Source organism: Morone saxatilis, unplaced genomic scaffold, assembly GCF_004916995.1.
Source record: "Morone saxatilis isolate NCDOM2014 unplaced genomic scaffold, NCSU_SB_2.0 Contig18, whole genome shotgun sequence".
Classification (NCBI taxonomy): domain Eukaryota; kingdom Metazoa; phylum Chordata; class Actinopteri; family Moronidae; genus Morone; species Morone saxatilis.
In genome coordinates, this window is record NW_023339740.1 from 20,093,076 (window position 1) to 20,113,101 (window position 20,026).

The window sequence follows — 20,026 nt, forward strand, 5'->3', positions numbered from 1 at the left end:
ATAGAGAATAAAGATTATTTTCATTAGTGCTTAATGTGGTGATTATTTATCTATGAAATGTGAGAAGAACATTCATTATAATATAATTTCCCAGAGCCTAATGGCATATAGCCTCATTTATGCTTCAAAAAAGACATCAAACTAGTTGCCATTTACCATACATTGTTTGTCAATCTACTAATCAACAACTAATTCCAGCTCTAATAGCTGCGTGTCTGTATAAAAGAGTCTAAGATGTGGCTCAACATCCACTGATATGGGTCCTGTGTTTGTCCAAATAAAAGTCTGTGATCTATCCATTTCTTTTATAGGGACATTGTGAACACAACAGTGTAAACAGAACAGGTTGAAACGCTGTCCTGTAAAACTGTTATTCACATCTGTTTTCAATATTACTTGTCCATCGAGTGTGAGAAGGATTACACAAAATGACAGACATGACAATGACGAATAAGCGCTAATGATGCAGATGTCTAAAATAATTGAGGTGTGCTGGTAAATGTTGTGATAAAAGAGGTAAAGGAAACATTTATGATTGAGGAGGAGGCAGGTGACTGGGGCAGATGGAATTTAAGATCAAAGGAGGAGGACTAAATGCTTTGTCTTTTAACAAAAGTAGAAATCTGAATTTATGATCTCAGAGGGGGAGAATGGGATATATGGAGGTGTGTGGCTGATTCAGTAATAGAATCAAGCGAGATAAAAGCAAAACCCTGTAATGCACCGTGACACAAGGCTCACATCAAGAGCAGAGAAAAGAAATGGTAAAAATGTTCTTCTGATAAAAAAGCCATGTTTTCTGTCAAATATTAATGACTCCATGAAAGGCTTTACTCATAACAGCAGCTATTCTGAATTTATAAAGGGGCCCAGTTACACAGAATAGTGATAAATAACTTCTCCCAGCTCTCACAACCACACCCCTTTCTCTTTTAATAGATGGGTACACAACACAGGCAGTCGCATCTGTCTGTGCCTTTCTCACACACACACACGAACACACGTGTGTGTGTGTGCATGCTCAGTGTTTGTGCAGCTCTGACTTATTTTTCACTTTTCCCTTTAACTTCCTGTGACTCACCAGCAGAGGAGGAAATGCTTTACAGCTGTACCTTTATTTTTATGTGAAAACACGGCTTAATGCACAGAGAGAACAAAAGCAGGAATCTGGTACAATGTTTTGCTTCACTTGTAAATTCCTGTGCACCATACTTAATTTGCTTTTGCTACTCAATGGTAAAGTGCAGTTATAGAGCTGTTACATAACCTTTGCTTATTTAAGTATGTCATGAGCCTAGAGTGGCTTATGTAACTTTACAAGATGGTATAAATCTGTAGATCCTCTCCTCTTTTCACTTATCTAAAATCCAAGATACATCTTTTGTGCGTATGGAAATTGCTCGCAGGGAATCTGTGAGAAAGTATCCTTGATTATCATGCATGAGATTAGTTTCTCTAAAGTGGCTGGTGTCTCCACATTTTTTTTTTTTTAACCACAATTAATGTGATGCAGTGCAGTACTAGTTGCAAGTGTTTCCTGTCACAAGTGAGATGCAAAGTGAAAAGAAATTAAAATATTCTTTATTTCAGATATCCATAATTAATGTTTTCCTATCACCACACAAGGAATGAACAGTCCTTTGATCACAGCAGAGCTTGATGGCCAGTTGTTCCTTCGTCACATAAAGAAGTACAGGGAGAGATTAAAAAAATTAGATGTCTGTAGAATTTTGCCTAATGATTTTTAAAACTGTCACTTCTTTAAATAAAAAAACACCACCTTTTTTGGGAGCAAACAGTGACATAATCAATTGTGAATGCCTCTGGATGAGTGGTTGGAATCTTGCCCCAGAATTACATAACCCAATGGCATTCACTTCAATTCATACATCTAAAGAGTATGGTGGAACGGACTGTTTACCTCTCTCCATTGTGATGTATAAATTGAATTAATTTCTAAAGGAGGAACTAGTTTACAGAAAACATTTTTTTATGACTCAATCTGGGGTCAGAGCCTGACTGTGGACCTCATCAGCTAGCAACATTGATTGATTGCTATGATTCTAGATAGTAGTAGTTTGGTGTTGGTGTTGGTGGAGAACAAATACAGTAACAGATCTTTTTCACAGCAGCCATTTTGACATGAGGGATCATAAGTGTTGCCACTGATACTAATTAAAAGTTCTGTTCCATTCAGAGTCAGGGTGTTGTTATTGTGCATGTTTGCTCACAAGAAAGCACTGCTACACTAAATGGAACTATACCATAATTGGTATAATTGGTAGCACTTTTGTTTACCCTGCTATTTCATGTCAACATGGCTGCTGTGAAAATTGCCTCCCATGTTGGTATATGTTAGAGAAATGGAAGGTTGAGCATTGACCAGAAAGAAGTTGATCTTTAGATGTTAATGTGATAAACATATGACTGGATAAGAACTGGGAAGTGTTGCCAAGAGTAATGCCACAGTCACACTGCTGAGGCCATAATTCAGTAGGATATTACAGGATAACACTCCAAGTCGGAAAAACAGGAAGTTTTCCCATTCCGCTGATATTGCATGGAAGGTCAACATTATGTCAGATTGCTGGTAAAAGTTAGCGTAAAGAAGCAAAACTATCTATTTTTACTTCTCTTTTTTTCTAATTATTATGTGTTTTGGTCATATTTCCCAGTATGTTGGGTGGTTCATAACGTGCCACAGGAAGTTGCTGTTTGCAGAACTAACACTTGTTGCATTAATGGTACTTCTTGTGCTAGGCCACCATGTAAATAAATCATTTTGTGGCATTTAATTGGATCTTTCTTTACACTGTAGGTTTCATTTTTTTCTCCTCATATTTCAGCCTCCTGCCCCTGCCCCTCTAGCTGTCACACCAGTCGGGGACATTTTAAAATCTTTTTGTATGAGCCTTGTTTGGCTCGCTGCCTGCCCCACAGGTCGGCTAGCCACCGGGAAAACTCCAGGCACTCCAGATGGTTAGTCCGCTTATGAAAGCAAGTTACCAAGCCCTTTTGAACATCAGTGCATACAACTTTTCAAGTTATATTTTTGTGCTTTGACATTCAGTAATATTGGCACATCAAATCTATGTTGTATACAGTGCAGTGAGTGGTACAGAAATTACTGTTTTCAATAATGATGAAGTTTTAGTATGTTTAGTGCTGGATTAGTTGCCCATCAAAATAAACACCATACAGTTGGTGGTTATTTATGGTCACTACTTCACTCCCTCTCACAACTCTGTCACTCAAGTGTGGGCATGAGATACTGTAAGGCAGGAAGTTACTGAGTTCTTTGCTTCCTGTAGGCTGCCATTTGTTGTGGTGGAAACTATGAAACAATCATGTACGAATTCAGGAGTTGGATCCTCCGCAGTCGGCATTTCTAGACCAAATATGTCATAACAGGCAACAAGGCCTGTCCTGTTTCAAAAGCTCAACATGTGGACAAAAAATGCAGCTTTCTTTTGCTCCTATTTGGAACACACAACTAATGTATCCCTTTCAGCCCTCACTATCCCATATAATCCTTTGCGGACCAGTCAGTTGTTTAATAGCTTGTTCAGATGATCCTTGGCATGGTGTATTTACAAGGTATTTGGTTCAGATGGTTATCGTGCATCACATGAACTGGACCAATGAAAAACGACCCAGCAGGATGTAAATAATGGAAACCAGGCATAAACACCATTGTTCTTACAAAGCAGCCTGGACATGATGTTCATCACAGACTATACATACAAGTATATACAAGTATACATACATACCAGGGTACAAGCTTATGTAATTCCATAAGCAGGAATTTAATTAATTCATTAATCCTGCTCTGCGCATGCATCTTACCTCAATAATAGCACTGATGCTGGGTAGCTGAGTACCAATGATCTTCTGGGTGATTTTAATCACCCACTGCAGATTCCTCCTGTCCTGGGTTTGAACTGGACTCCTTGGAACTGATGTTTGAGGTATTTTGTGCTGTGTGGTGGTACTTTGTGTTCAGTGTCCATAATTAGGCTTTCTTGGGCCCATATAACTCAAATCAAAACACAATAGCTGCACAACCACAGAGAGGAAATTAGTACTTGCATATAAATCTCAGTATGGAGGTTTCTTACCAGTGTGAGTAGTATGTTGAAAGGCAATTACCATTGCCATTATTAGGATATTAGTGTGAAATTACTGATGAAAGCCATGTATTTCATAATGGGAAGCAGGTATTGTATACAAAAAACCTGACTTTGTCATTTTAATGGCAGTGGAATTTGATGCAGAGTGTCAGTATTTATATAAACTTACCATTTCACAAATCTGTTTCTCTCTTTTCAAACATGCAAATGTTTTAATTAACTTAATGGATTAGGATCAGATTCATGTTATGGGATATGACTTTGAAAGCAATGTTTTTACAGATAATACCAAGTCCAAATTAAATTAAAGATTATGCCATTTCTAAGATCAAACTTAATTTAAAAGCAATCTAATCAAAAATACGAATGTTTCACTCAATCCCTGCTGGTAGGCAATCTTTTTTTCCCCAAAGACAGAAATACACATCTCCCCTCTGTTTGCTATAGAAAATGCTTAATATGAGACTATGGCATTGGCTGATTTTTACTTAAAGATATAGCACTACTGTAGTATATTACTTGTCAAACTCATTGTAGTATTTTTTATTTTAACAACAGTGATTGGCAGCAAAATAGTTGTCTCCAGTTTCGGAAGACATTTTAATCATAAAACAGAGCTTTAATTATAGTGAATAGAAATCATTTTTGAATGGCTGTTATTAAAGAGTGGCCTATTTTTTAGTTAACAAATACCCAGAAATTATATTAAATTACAGTATTTTTGACTCGGGAAGCGGAACAGATGTTAACACCAGCTTTAAGAGAGGCAAGATTAATAAGGTTTATAAAAATGTGCAACATACTGCAGAGCACCGTGTCTCAAATTTAACAGCAGCACAAGGATACCAATGAGAGATTGAACCATGTATCTTTTCTTCCCTCTTGCCTCGGCACCCCATCACATTCAAATGACCTCTGAAGGCAGCATGGGGATCTGCCTGATAGATATTACAGTACTTTGTCTGTGTCTGCTAGACTTTAGTGCCACCCTCCCCCACCATGCAAGCTGACCTTTCATATTTAGTATACCATGTTGGGTAAAGGTCACTACTGTTTTGGCTTCTCTCCACTGGTTTTGTTGTATGACGGGAAAAGCCCACGGAGTTCTCGATATATAAATATTTCCATGTTGCTGTCAAAAGCATGCAAAGGTCAAGTAATCACGGCACGTTTTCAGTAAGTGATTTTGGAGATTTTCTAATCACACCAGACTGATTAGCTTACACCTGAGCATGCATAGCTATGATGTTTTGAGTTTCCCTCTCATTAATTTCCATCACTTCTGTTCAGCCATGATCAGCTTTGCGTCTTGTGTCATGAAGTCTATAGGGCATGCAAAGCTTGAAATTAGTGTAAGACCTTATGTATCATGTGTCATGAATTGAAAAATAAAATGCTTTGTTATGGGGGGGGGGGGGGCATCACCTGTTTAAGCACTAAATTATCAAGATATAAATATATTTTCCCGTTTGACCACAGATTTAATATCACTTGTGTGTTTTTTTTCTCTCAGACTTCACTTTCAATGGCAAGGCAATGGATTTTCTTACATTAGATTTCCCAATCATATAAAGTGCCTGCTGCTGGCTCCCTGTGACAGGTGCAGAAACCTAAACAGCCTCTTTGAAAACTGAATACCTCATTGCTTAAACCATGTACATTATTTCATTACAAGGAGATCTTATAATAGTGGGCAAGACACATCTCCGTTCCTCTATGTTCAGTATATGGTTGAAATCATTTCAACCTTGAACATATTTCACTCATCTACTGGAATTTTAGACTTTTGTTTCATCACTCTGTCTTTCATTCTGTCATCATCTCTCTCTGTGGTGGTTCTGTTTTAAGACTTGAGAATGTGAAAGGCTCCAGTTAAGCTTCAAATGGTCCCCCTCCTCTTTCCAATGAGATAGAAACATTAATCAATTAGGTTGGCCCTTAAAGGATCTGAAGGAGATGAAGCTCCCCTCTCTCTGAAAATGAAATGCCACAGACTTTTAAATCCAGTCAAAGGGCATTTTTCCCAATCTTGCTCTCTTCTTTTCCCCCTCCCTTTCATTCCCCTCTCCCTGTTTCATTCATCTTCCCTCCCATCCCCCTCTCATTTCTCATGTGCAACATAAGTAGAAGGTCGGGGAATGAGAGGATGATGAAGAGGAGGGTTTATTTAGGAGTGGAATGGGAGGATGAGGGGATAATGAGGCTGTGAAAACATGCGTTAAAATAACATTTCCTAGAAACAAATCCATAGGCTAGAAATACACATTTTCTAATAGTTTGGCATTAAACAGTAAGAAGCAAATTAACATTGTTTCCCCTCAGCTCTGTTATGATTTCATGTAAAAGTCAAAAAATGTCAGAGAAATTTGATTTATTTAGATTATTTGTGTTTATGATGCACAGACAGGTCAGAACCCACCAGTTATCCAAATACTTGACATTGAAATAGTGTGACAAATAACATATAATTTCATAAAGTGTCATCCATCTGTATATATGAATAGTAAATTTTGTATGTGGTTGGTTTGCATCTGGTGGAAATGCAACAGCAGCTAATTACTAGTATGGAAAAGGGTCACTCAGAGGGTGGAGCGGACTCTATGAATGGCAGTTGTTTCAATGGCTGATTGTCCAAAGGAACAAGAGACAACATAGTCTCATTATTGAAGGTCAGTGGCTAGAAAAGGTTAGCAAAGGTTCACCATTGAACAGCCCTTTGTGGTGCTCCTGCCACGGCCTCACACAGAATTTATTCACACAAGCTTTGATACAAAACTCAACTGTGCTTTGGTAAAGAGAAGTGCAAATTCTGCAAAGCATTCTTTGGCATGTAATTGTTGTTATTCTGGAACTGTCATACATTTTAGTTTATTTGCACATTTTAATTCAGTTGATGCCAGGAAATGTTTCTGAGTCTTGCATTTTGTCGTTTGAAATGTCTGCAGTTTCCTTAAGTTAGTTACAAGTTTTCATATACAGCACATCTCTGCTCGCCATGTGCAGTTGGGCTCTCTGAAAGAACATGCAGAAATATGATCTCATAGGGGAGCAAATAAAATTTACTGGGGGTCAGTAACACTCAGCATTAAAATATCCCTAGACAAGAATGGGGTCTTTTGTAAGGCTTTGTAAGTGTGTCAGTTTTAGGCAAGAAGCTACTTTCTATGCCTACAAAGTCTAGATGTTGCGTCTGGAGCCATTATCTGCCTTGTTAAACCAGAATTGTATTCCACCAAACCCTGTCATGTGATAATTTCCACTGTTTGTCATTACAATACTATCCCGGAGTCCTCTTTAAATTTATTTTCTTGTCTTCTGTTTATGATCACTGCAGTTTTGAACAAAATAAGAAAAAACATTTGATGTGCATGGTTGGGGAGGAAAAGCCAAACATACTGAGCTGAATGGTTTTTCATTCACCATATTTAGGTAGGTGGAGAGGAGCGGAAATGTGAAAGTGAAAAATTAAACACCTGAGTACCAGTCTGATTGAGCACAAATTGACATGAAGTGAAATTCATTGTATGAGAACCAAAGGCAGAGGCAAAGTCATTTATGAAGCATTTTTACAAGCTGCTCTATCACAAAGTGATTCACAGAACACAAATGACAGCAAACGTGAGTCTTTTTGGCATAATCAGTTTACATGGGTTGTATTTTTGCCACAAATGTGCTGTTTCTTTGTAATACTGCGAACACTGTGTGTTTTTCTGTGTAAATTAAGGTCAATAATGAGTCATCTCTCTGCTTAATGGACCTATTGAACTATTTCCTGTTTACCATTACTTTGGTGTTTGCTTTTCTCAGTACAACCTTATATGGAATTGCTGACAGTGAACCAAGGCAATGCTCTTACAACATTTACATTAGTGATAAATTAAATCAGAGAGAAAGGTAGAAACATTTATGACTTTGGTTAAAAGGAAAAGAACTTGCAACATGTCCGTGAAAAATAACCATGTGCAGCTCGGATGTTATTAAAAAAAATAAAAAACTTGACCTCCAAAACCTCCGGCAGCAGTTTCTCAACCTGAAAGCTTTGACCTGTTTTACAAAAGAATTAGCATTAATATTTTACACAAAATGACCAACAACGAAAGTTCTGTGGTGTCTGACGAAACTGCACCTTGACAGCTTCACTTCCCATAACTAGTGGGGAACTGAGGGTCTTATTATAGAGACATTAAATAACACTTGCATAACTCTGCTTATTTGTTACAGATGAGAGAGTAGGCTAATGTGTATTCTCTCTGGAGGAGGCCACTTAAGAAACGCTGAATTAGTGCACAGTAGGACCTTTGAAATGTACAGTATGTGAAGGACTGCTTTCCTTTGTTTTTTATTGATAATAATTTTGAGTATCATTACATGCATGCAACAGCAAAGTCAAGATTGACAGTCAAAAATGTGTTATTTATTAAACTATTCTTTATTTTGTGCATGTGTATTTTTATTTTTATGCAGAAACGGGCGGCCCAATGAGGTTGAGGATCTTCATAATTTACTCAAACCCCTTAAAAGTTCAAAAAAGAAGGACCAAAGACATTCTACCTCTTTAACCTACTGCCTGACATTTGGTATGAACACTAACACCTTACTTTAGGGGCGGCTGTGGCTCAGAGGCAATCAGAAGGTTGTTGGATCGATCCCCGGCTCCTCCTGCCACGTGTCGAAGTATCCTTGAGCAAGATACTGAACCCCAAAGTTGGCGTTGTGAATGTGTAGATGAATGAGTTAGTGTCTGTTCGATGGACTTGTGCCATGTGGTGACAAGGGTGATGGTGGCAGCGTAGTGTAAAAGCTGCTTTGATGGTCGAAGACTAGAAAAGGCGCTATACAAGTAGCAGCGTCCATTTACCCGCCGATTACAGGGTCATTACTATGTGCTTGATGACCCGGAGATACTAGCAAAACTTTAGCAAATGCTAACAGCTAAGCTAAAGATGATAAACATTATACCTGCTAAACATCAGCATGTTTCCAGTGTGATGGGGAATGTGTTATCATGCTGACATTAGCATTTAGTTTAAAGCACCACCGTACCTCAAACACACTTGCTGAGCAGCTAGCATGGCTTCTTTATGATTAGCAGAGGGTTATATCTGCAAGTCACCTGTTCCAATAAACAGCACTGAATAAATGTGATATTATTGATAACTTCTGGATGCCTGTTATTTTGAGAAATAAAAGAGAACTTTGCCTCAATATCTGAAAGCCTATGGAAGTGATCTGTAAAGAGCTGACAGTCACATATTTTGAAGCTTTAAATGTTATCTATATATGATACATTTAACATGTTGTGATTATTTTTTTTTACATAATATTGCATATTGAAGGAAGTTACAAGCACTATTTAAGCCTTCTATGATAAGACAGTCAGTCACAATTAATATCAAGCACACAGAACAATTACAGCACAGAATTGTGTTTTACTAAGGAAAAAACTGAGACCAGGGAAAATAGCAAATATCTGAAGGTGTGATAAAAGCCCTTGTAAATGATATACAGTGATGCAAAACAAACAAGTAAAGGCAGAAAATGAGCAAAAACCCCAGTCTCACTCTGTCTTGAGATAAAGGGAAGAATAATTTCTTTGGTGTTGTTTATCGCTCATTGGTAGTAATCAGTGCATATTTCCTTGCGGAAGAAGAGAAGAAGAATTAACAGCTCAGAGTAGAAAGGGAAGAAAATGGTTCTGTCTTTGTTTGGTGCCACTCTTTGTAAATGCTTTATTTTAAAGTGAAATTGTTCACTAGTTTCACTAAAACTGACATTTTTCTCTCCAAATCAAATTGCTCCTGTAAAAGCACAAAACATTACGGAACATTACTACGTTATGGGCTTAGAGTCACCACTTCTAGAAGTTATTTTCTACTAAAGGCAAATTGGTTATCAATTTTCAAAAAGTAAGATTACTTAAGCTCAGAAGAAGTTATAAAACCAGTACTGCTGACATCATCTAAGTACCGGTAGGGTCGTAACCCTTAATGGAAAATATTGTTTTATATTTTCCCCTCATTTCCTGGTGCTAGCAGGAGCTCTTACCAAGGCAATAAAAATGGTTTGTTCTGCTAATTGCTCTGAGTGGATAAATGTATTTCAAGATGCTAGACTGTGTGATTTGCATCCTACGCTGGAAAGCGGTTGCTCTTGAATGCTACACATCTTTAAAGTTTCATTGACTTTGACTTTTTCTCTCCCTGTGTCATCTCCCCTTTATTTACATGTTGCACCAGTCTACCAGTCCCTACTTTGTTCCCCCCTCCACTTAACAACTAATTCCACCCCCTGTCTCAATCTCAACCAACATCCTTCTTGTTTCCGCCTCTTTCTTTTTTTTCCACTTCCAAATTGCAACCCCCTCCCCTATTTATCAACCACCTTTCCTTCTCAATAATTCCTTTTTTGTCTGGCCAAACTTGGTGTTACGCAGGGCTGCAACATAAAAAACTACACACATTCCTTTCCCATGAAGCCATGATTCGTGCCAGATACCCCTGTGTACTGTACTGTATCTTCTGCTGTAGCAGTGACTGAGAGACTGAGGGAACAAGTGACAGCAAAGTGAGAGACAGGCAGAGAAGAATCAGACAGACAGTGACACAGAAGCACAGAATAAGGAGAAATCGGCGTCTTTGTGACAGTTAACCTTATGAGCTTGGAGTCAGGACAGCCTGAGCTGGCAGCTGATGGCAGACCGCCACAGCAAGCCCATGGTGCGACCCATCTGTGCCTGGTATTAAAGCAGGCTCACACCCCAGGGCCAGCGCCACCATGCCGGGTAATAGCTACACGGACATAGGCACAGTCCTGAGGGGGCCAACAAGTAACCCACTGGGATGACAATAGCAGCTTGGTTAACACAAACACACACACACACACTCACTCACTATTGTACAAAAACTCCCACACATGCACCAAAAGCAGAGAAAGAAATACACACATTGGCTGGAACACCTAACTTACATGTTGCTCTGCCTTGCAAAAACACATTAATGACACTTTCCGACACGTACGAGCGAGCACATAACACCGCTCCACCCTATTCTTAAAAACAGCGTGATACAAATTTGGCTGTGAGCAATGTTTTTTTCCCTCTCTGCACCTATTTGAAGGTCTGGTTGGACATTGTTCAGTGTTTACATCCTGTTGTGTCAACTGCTGTGTGAGTATGTTTTGCGTTTGTCCAGGTGTGTGTAAATGTTATGTGTGTGTATGTAAGGGTCAAAACTGGAGCACAGTAGCAATGTAGATTATCTCAGCTACTGTGAGAAGTATATCTATTCTCAGTGTGTATTCAACTGCCTACTGGCTAGAAGACAGGCATCAAGATGAAATAAAGTGAAAATAAGTACATTTCCAAAATAGCTGTGGGCAGTGATGTAGTGGAGTCGAGTAGGTGAAACAGAGTTTACCAAAAATTATAGCTAAAGATTAGCTTTGAGGACTAAATTATGCCGGTATTACACATTATAAAAAGGGGTATCAAAGTAATGTAAGTCATTTAAATGTAGCATCTTAAAAGGGATAGAAAACTACAAATTCATGCACTTATATAATGCACTTTAATATAATTAATATTTTTACTTTTTAACTAACCCTCATTGTGTTGTCTTATAAAGACCAGCAGGAGGTAATTTCCTATTAAACATTGTATGAATTCTATATATATATATAAGGTGGTTTCTGCTGTGTTATTCTTCACTGTGTCCCTCCTAATATTCGGTATGTAGCCGTGTTAATGGACATCAATGACAGTCCAGTCAGTGACATTATAAAAAAACAAAAGGAGAATGTGACGACGAGGATAGAGGAGGTTTATTGACATTTGTGGTTCGATTTTCTTGTCTGGAATATAGTAAGACCCCAATCACACAAAGCTAATGTGACTGTTTGAACCCTGATTTTTTTCTCTCCTATTAAATAGCTTTGGAGTTAAGAAACAGTTTGTATAAAAACATGACATGATATATTATTTAGGTGATTTTTTACCAGCACTGGATCTATATGAAACCTGGTATTACATCAGATGGAAACTTCAGCCCAACATATTGTATTTATAATCTTTGTTAACTTTGATTCTTGAGTTGAATTTTTTTTTCACATATAAATGTAACATAAAGCGCTGTGTGGTGATAGACCAGTGGTGGAATGTAACTAAATACCTCTTCTCAAACACTAGTACAATCCTGAGGTACTTTTACTTGAGTATTTCCATTTTAGGCCACTTTATACTACAACTCCATGACAATTCAAAGGCCAAATATTGTATTTTTTACTCAGTTACATTTATCTGACAGCTATAGTTACTAGTTTGCAAATATAAAATAGCCAGAAGTGTATCAAATACCCACATTACACCGACAGTAAAATGCTGCGTCAGTGATAATGTTACAGTAATATATTGGGCCATGTTCCTGCATTAAGTACTTTTACTGCTTCTTTAAATTTACTTTACAAATAATTAAAAACTTTCACTTTCAACAATTAAATGCAAGACTTTTATTTGAAATGGAGTATGATTACAGTGTGGTAGGCATATTGCTACTTCAATTACAGGGAGTGGAAACATTCATTTTCAATTTTTATACCAGTTTAACATCAAAGGAGGACTAGAGTTGTGATCTTGACGGAACTGTCAGAGTTAGATCACATATAAAAACACGAGTGACACCAGCTATTTGTTCACAGCTCTTTAAATCAGACTGATTAGAGAGAGTTAAATCAACTGGAGATGGAATTGGTTTTGTAATGCAAAGACTCTATCCCGCCAACTGGGGAAGGAACTTGACCTCCAGTTTTAGGAGGACTCATACTTCCACTGCACAGCCCTCCTGTCAATCCCCCTGTTCCTGCTCCGGTCGGTAGAGGTCGCAGCCTAGCAGTCACTCTGTGGACAGGAACGCATGGATGTATCCGAGCGCTCCCACATGACAAAGCTATAGCGCGTCTGGAAACCAGGAGCGGAGCACGGGCGTTTTTTTTTGGGAGAAACCGTCGACAAGATCAATTCCGCATCCTACTGACAAACAACCTCAGTGGTTCACTTTTTATTTCCCTGTGACTGCTGAGACGGGCAGCTTAGCCCTCTCGTCCTCCTTCTCTCCAAGTGAACTTTATAGGGATGTTATATGAGAGCATCACCGCGCCGAATGAACACATAGTGCTGAAGTGAACTATAGGACGGATGTGAAGAGTGAACGACTGGGACAGACTCGGTCCTCTTCTTCTGCTTCTGCTACTTTTTGTGCGGTTTAATACACAAGAAAAAGCAGAGTGAGTGTGTGTGCAGGAGAGGGAGAGAGAGAGACACACACACACAGAGAGAGAAAGAGAGAGAGAGGGAGAGAGAGAAAGAGAGAGAGAGAAGTCGCACCGGTTTTTTGGAGCTACGCTTTCATGCCGTCAGTCTTGCGGACTCTGAGATGGACGTCAGATTTTATCCAGCTCCCCCTTCAAGCGTGGGTTCATGTACGTTACCAACTGACTCCGGTTTGGACTATTACCACTCCAACAAGGTAACAATTATCTCTACTTTATGAGCTTATATACGGTCAGATGTGCAGCCTTCGGTGTGATGATGCACACGCGCACAAATGCATTGGTTACTCATGGTGGCCTGTATATATTTATATATATTTATATGTATGATCCGTCGCAATGTGTTAGGAAGGCCATTAGTGACTAGAGCTGCACTTTTTTTCCTCCTCGGGTTGAATTATGTTGACTTGAGTCTTTTAGCTGCATTAGAACTTTGTTGTATTTCTGATGTGCAGAATCTTTTAAACTCTGCATAACACACACACACGCACACACACACACACACACGCACGCACACACACGCGACACCTGTTCTGAGCTCGTGCACGCGGGTTTTCCTGTAATTAGAATTTGCAAATGTGTTCCTCCGGATAAAAACTGTGGCTACGTTGTACTGTCGCTGTCCTGTGAGCTGAGTTGGAGCGCACCACTCTCTCCAGAGCACTGGAAGTACTGGCGAACAAACTGGGCACCAAATGAATATGTGCCTTTTTTTTCCCTTCTCCTTAAAACGGAGTACATGCAAAGCAGCAAACTGTTCCCTGTATAATTTAAAACCTTGACGAGCTATTTGCGGAAACACACTATCTTATCTGCTCCACACAGGTTCCCACATGGGTCAATGCACAATTAGTCCAATAAACCAGCTATCAAGATTGCGTCTAAATGTGATGCATGCTATGGGTCCGGGGCCATTTGTGATGCTATAAGGTATCATGCAGCTTGCAACTGACCAATCTGCATATTAATATGTCTTACTTTGTCTCGTTGCTCGATAAAAGTGTTTTCATGAAGAAGAATATATCGCATATTCTCAAAGGCTCGGTTCATCAACACCTTTTTGCGTATACATCGAATCTCATCAGCGCGCACATAATAAGTTTGTAGGAATTAATTATTCATCAGTCACTAATAAAGAAACCACCCGTTGTTGCTTTAAATTCTACAGGATGAAAGATTGGAATTTATTAATCAGCCTTTGTGTCCATATCAACCCAGGGAACAAGTTGCACATGCGTTTTTACGCACGGAATTGCATCCAATCTTACTAGAATCTCTTTTAGACACTTTTATTTGTAAATTAGAGGGATAAGTGCCAGAAAATAAATCTTACATACAAGCTTATATTTAAAGGAAAGTGCCACAAAATCAGTTTGCATGAGTCACATTTAGCTAAATATTGTCTAAGTTTCTTGAATTACGCAGTTATTGATATTTCTGTTGAATGGCATGGGGCCTACAGTAAAGAGATCACTTTTTCACTGCTCTACTTTTTCCATGTAGTGTACACCAGAGCTGAGGCTTTGCTTTACTGATTAAGATTTTGCATTTAGACAAATCACAATTGTACAAACATGCCATATAAGCCAAGATTACAAGTCACATGCAAGGAGGCTATTTTATTTTCTTCATGTGGTCAAGGTAAAACCTGTGTAAACATTTGGCAGGGCTAGAATAAGGCATTATTCCCGCAGCCATTCAAATAGGTTTGGTTGCCTTAGCACCTGGAGCGAAGCCAGCAGGCAGTTAACATTTGCTGATGACAAAGTGAAACATTATAGCACAGTACAATATTTGAATTGTTAATCTCCCCTGATCATACACACAGTCACCTGTATGTATACATGAACAACACACACTGTCAGCTGCACACACAGACACACACTCTCACACTCACTTGCATGGAGGTTTGAATTACAATACATGAGTACTTTACATCAACTGCAGTCATTCCTTAACCACGAACCTATTGTGACATCAATCCTTGAACTCCAAAATAAACTGATCCTAAGTCTGAATTTAATCTTAAATCATACCTTAAATTACCCTGTTAAGGTGAGGAATACTCTCACATAAAGGGGGTTGTTGTAATCTTTCCGTCCTTGTGTTAATATTACAGCATTCACGCTTGTGTGTGTGTGTGCATGGCCTGGCTCAGCTCACACTCATACACACACACACAGTAGCTGCAGATGCATATTTAAGATCACAATGAGACTTGACTCTCTGACCGAGGCCTTGTCTCAGGTCTTGTAGTGTTAACACAGTGAACTGTACTAGTTGACACGATTCAGCGAATGTAGAGGTTGTTGGCCCGGTAAGAAGCAGGTTTGGGTTTCAAGGACAGAATCGTATAACATTGTCATTACTAAAGTAACAGCTGTGACTAAGATGTAAAGTGACATATTATCTGTGCTGTGCTGCTGCTACCACTCATAACTGTTGAATAATGATACAGGAGCTTTATATGACGTTTTGGCAGTAGTTCATCTTAATGGCAGTTTCATTTCAGGAGCGGGATAGAGTTGACCTCCCGGAGTAGCACCGTGTTAGCAATGCCACAATGCTACATCACCTGCAGGTGCTGCAAAGCTTGCAAGGAGGATAAATAATGTGTTATTCTTTAATTTCACAGTCATTATGTTGGTATTTACAGCTATTGCATGCATGGTTTCAATGCTTTTCTGCTAGAAAATCTCACAGGATGAGATTTGATTGTAAGTCACTGATTTGTGAATTCAGTAGCAGTAACTATGGCTTGGATATTTGTCCCAAGCACAAATTATAGTGATCAGTACTTTAGCTGTGCACATATAGGGTATGAACAAGTTCCCATGTCTCAAACCCTCCTGATTAAGGCCTCCTGGAAGGCTGGAAGGTGTTGACCAACATTTACACTAAACAGACAGGATATGTGCTGTATATATATTTATATAACTTGTGTAAAAGTCACTAGTGTGTTAATGCATTACTGTACAGCATTAAAGACACCAACCAGGAAGTGAGAATAATACTAAGTGGGACAGTCCATATATAAAAGCCCATCACTTCCTGTTCTAGTGGTGTAAACTCAAACACTATCAATCTATTTCTGAGGGTGACTATTAGGCTTTGTCAGAATGACTTATGTGTGTGCGTGTGTGTGTGTGTGTGTGGGTATGTGTATATTTGAACTCTGTTTCTACCTGAAGGGGTTAATAATTGAGGAACGTAAAGAATGTGTAAGCTGAAACTGGTTTGAGCTGATTGGCCACATTCAGACTGATGATTGATTGATGCATGCCAGGAATATGGATCACGCTGACAGGATAAGTCAATAGCACAAATCTATGAATGCACTTGACCTTTGGATTTAGGCAATGGTTTTCCTGCAATTAGACTTTAAACATCAACAAAATATAGTATGTAACAATCATAAATGTTGAGTTTAATTTACTCTATGTGTTTGAGTTCTTTTTTCAAACCAAATCGGATTCACTATCAACACATAAAATGATGGGGAGATAATGTCAGACAGAATGCCATTGTGCTTCTCTACATTTCATTGTAAATTCCCTGATAAAACAACCTGTGCATCCACATTTCAGAACAACGCAAAGAACAACACATGAGAGAAGCATCGATTTGTATTTTGCTATGAACCCCACGGCTCTGTTGCTCCTCTCAACTCCATCCAACTTGCATTGTCCTCCACTTGCACAATCACCGTGAGTCATCTTTACTTTTCGCCCAAGATTTCTCCTAATCTTTTTGAAGCCTCTCTGTATCTTTTCCTCACTGAGTGGGAGGCTTGTTTGTTCAGCGTAGACTCAGCTGTGTATACCAGCGCTGAAGGCCACTTCTTCGCAAATGCCTGTTTTAGCGGGAGACTATTTGTCAAATGCATTATGACTTGTGCATACCCCCAGGCAGAATCACTCCGGTGAAATGAAGTTGGATAGATTACTGTAGCTGTTCCACTTTCTCCTCATCCCTCTTCCCTCTAACAGCACGGTGCCCGAGAGAGACTCTCATGTAATTATACTGTAGTTATACTGTAGGTTTATAATCCAATGGTTTGCAGATGTTATTCTTTACATAGTTGCAGTCTGTTCCAAGTTACTGTACGTTATTTATATATGCTGAACCCATTTTCACCGCAGTGTACAGCAAACACGTATTGATACACAGTTTGTCCAGTGCAAGTACTTACAGAGGTGATATCTCAATGAATGTATTCCCATGTTAGAATACTGGGTGAAGGACTGAATGCGTGCATGTGTGCAGTGCATACCTAATTGCTAATATACCTTGAGGCAACATGTCTGAACCATGTTTAACAAGATAACCTGCGTTTATACATTGATCCAGGTTTTCCCACATGTCATACTTTGTAATGGCTTGTTGTACATCTTTATATGAGCGCAAGTAACTAGCAGCTGACATTGTCCACCCAGAGAGCAATGAGGCCAGCTTTTGCTGATCACGTACCACCCCTTTTCAAGTGGTCCGTTCCATTTCCACCACTATCCAAATCACTGTATTAGTCATGGGATACTTCAAAGTATGGACAGGCAAAAATATTTTCCATGTTGAATTCTCAGAATGTGTGTTTTTTTTCTCTCTCTTCAAAACATGACCGTAATAGAAACAGAAAAAGAGTGAGTTATTCCAGCAGTGCCTCATTCTGTACACAGAGAAAAGTTAATTACATGGAAGCAAGCATTCTTGGGTCGACAGCGTGGACTTGGGGTTTTTCATTGTGCCCATTCATAACATTCTGCTGACTGGCCAGTCCGAGTTGCAATATCCCAACCGTTCTCACTGGGAAAATGTTAACCCATGCATGGCTCTAATGCACACCAGAGGGAAAAACGCAGTCTAAAGCTGCTGGAACTGGGAATACTCAAAGTGGTGAGTTTATTGTTCTAATGCAGTTCCAGGCAGTTAACTCAGAGAAAATAATAGATAACATAAAATGGAGTCATGGAATTGACATTATTTTTTTTTGCAATTTAAAAAAGAAAATCCCTCAAACAGCCTACTTTGTGAAGTTATGTTTTGGTCTAACCACTTCCTGGCACTATTCATAATCAAGTCTTTCTCCCCCCCTCTCTGCTTCTTAACTTCTTCTCTCATTTACCTTCCCAGCAGCAATGTCAAAAGGTTATGGAGGGAAGCCGGATTGCCTGGGGCTGATTGTGTCTTTGAGTTAATGATAAGTAGCTACAGTGTTATTCTCTGGAGCAGTGGGGCTTAGATTGTGCTCTGTGCACAGACCATTACAGTAGGAGAAAACTGCATTTATGAAGACTGTTTTTTGATCATTTTTAAAACACAAGAAAGCAAAACACAGGACTATGTTGAGTAAATTTTTTAAAATAGAATTAGATGCATAAATTATGGATACAAGCGAGTTGCATACAGAACATCACCTATCCTGTCATGTGTTTATGTTTATTCACCCGGTTACAGCACAGTTACAACACAGGAAAAATCCCTGCATTGGTGCCACCACATAAATGATTTTTGTTCAGCTACACCTACATGGGGTTTCATGGGGTAGCTGAGGACAGCACTTGGCTGTTTAGAGAACGAAGAAAGAAGAGGATACAGTACTGTCCATAAGAGGGATTTACCACCATGGACTTCAGTTTAACCTACAGGATAGTGAAGGTGACAAAGCCTCAACCAGACTCTGCAGCACTCCCGTTGCTCTGCTCCGTACTTTATAATCTAGACCAGACATGACTCAGAGCTACTAGAGGTGTTAAGAGGGTCATAAGTCATGTATGGCTGAAAATAGATAGTATAGTTTATCCTGCCTGGTTAGCTCCTTAATCACTTAGGTCCATAGAAACAGGCTATTTATGTCGATGATTGATTGTATTAACTGCCAAGAATTCAGTCATGACAGTGCATTTTTTAAAACTCTTCCCAATATACTTTTGTGATATACTACTGCTATCCAAATCATTTCTACGCAGCCATCACATTGCAATCTATCAGCCAGAAAGTCAGTTTATTATAAGAAATCACCAGACTGCTTTTAGAATAAGACTGATAGCAGGTTTTCAGGCTTGGTGACACGCGTGTCAAACTGTAACGTAATGTGAAACACGGCCACATCACAAGATGTCAGAGTAATTCCAATTTTGACGTTGATTGTGGATCGAAGCAGCCCGGCCCCGGCCCGACTCGTGCCCCTCATTAAATCACATTAACCCTAATTATCGTCACTGCCCCTTGAAACCCAAATACTACAGTCAGGCTTGACTTCTGGCTTGTCAGCTGGATGTTGGGTGTGTGTTTCATCTCCTCGACTTCTGTAAAGGAGTCCAATGTGCCAAGGCGTTTTAAACTGTCTTCACCTCATGAGGACATGGGCTCCTCAGTAGTAATAGCCTAGCCTGTGTGTCTGTCTTTCTACCCCCCTGTCTGTCTGCCCCACCACCCAGTTTCCTTGTGCTGTTTTATATTCACTTCTTGATTGGTTGGGGGATGGGGTGGTGGAATAGCATTTGAGAGGTTAGCCGGTTTGTGCAGGGAGGGGGGAAGTAGATTTGGGATGTGTGTAAAGAGAGAGAGAGAGAGAG

The 20,026-nt window shown here is 39.3% G+C and overlaps 1 protein-coding gene across 2 annotated transcripts in view; it reads left to right on the forward strand.

The window, feature by feature from the left end:
* The first annotated feature begins 13,091 nt into the window (after positions 1–13,091).
* Positions 13,092–20,026, forward strand: part of tox2 (TOX high mobility group box family member 2) — an 89,430-nt gene continuing 82,495 nt past the window's right edge. For both annotated transcript variants that reach the window (XM_035662792.1, XM_035662793.1), the window contains exon 1: positions 13,092–13,648. In XM_035662792.1, the coding sequence (XP_035518685.1) occupies positions 13,556–13,648 (93 nt within the window). In that variant the 5' untranslated portion in view covers positions 13,092–13,555. The remainder of the gene's footprint in view (positions 13,649–20,026) is intronic.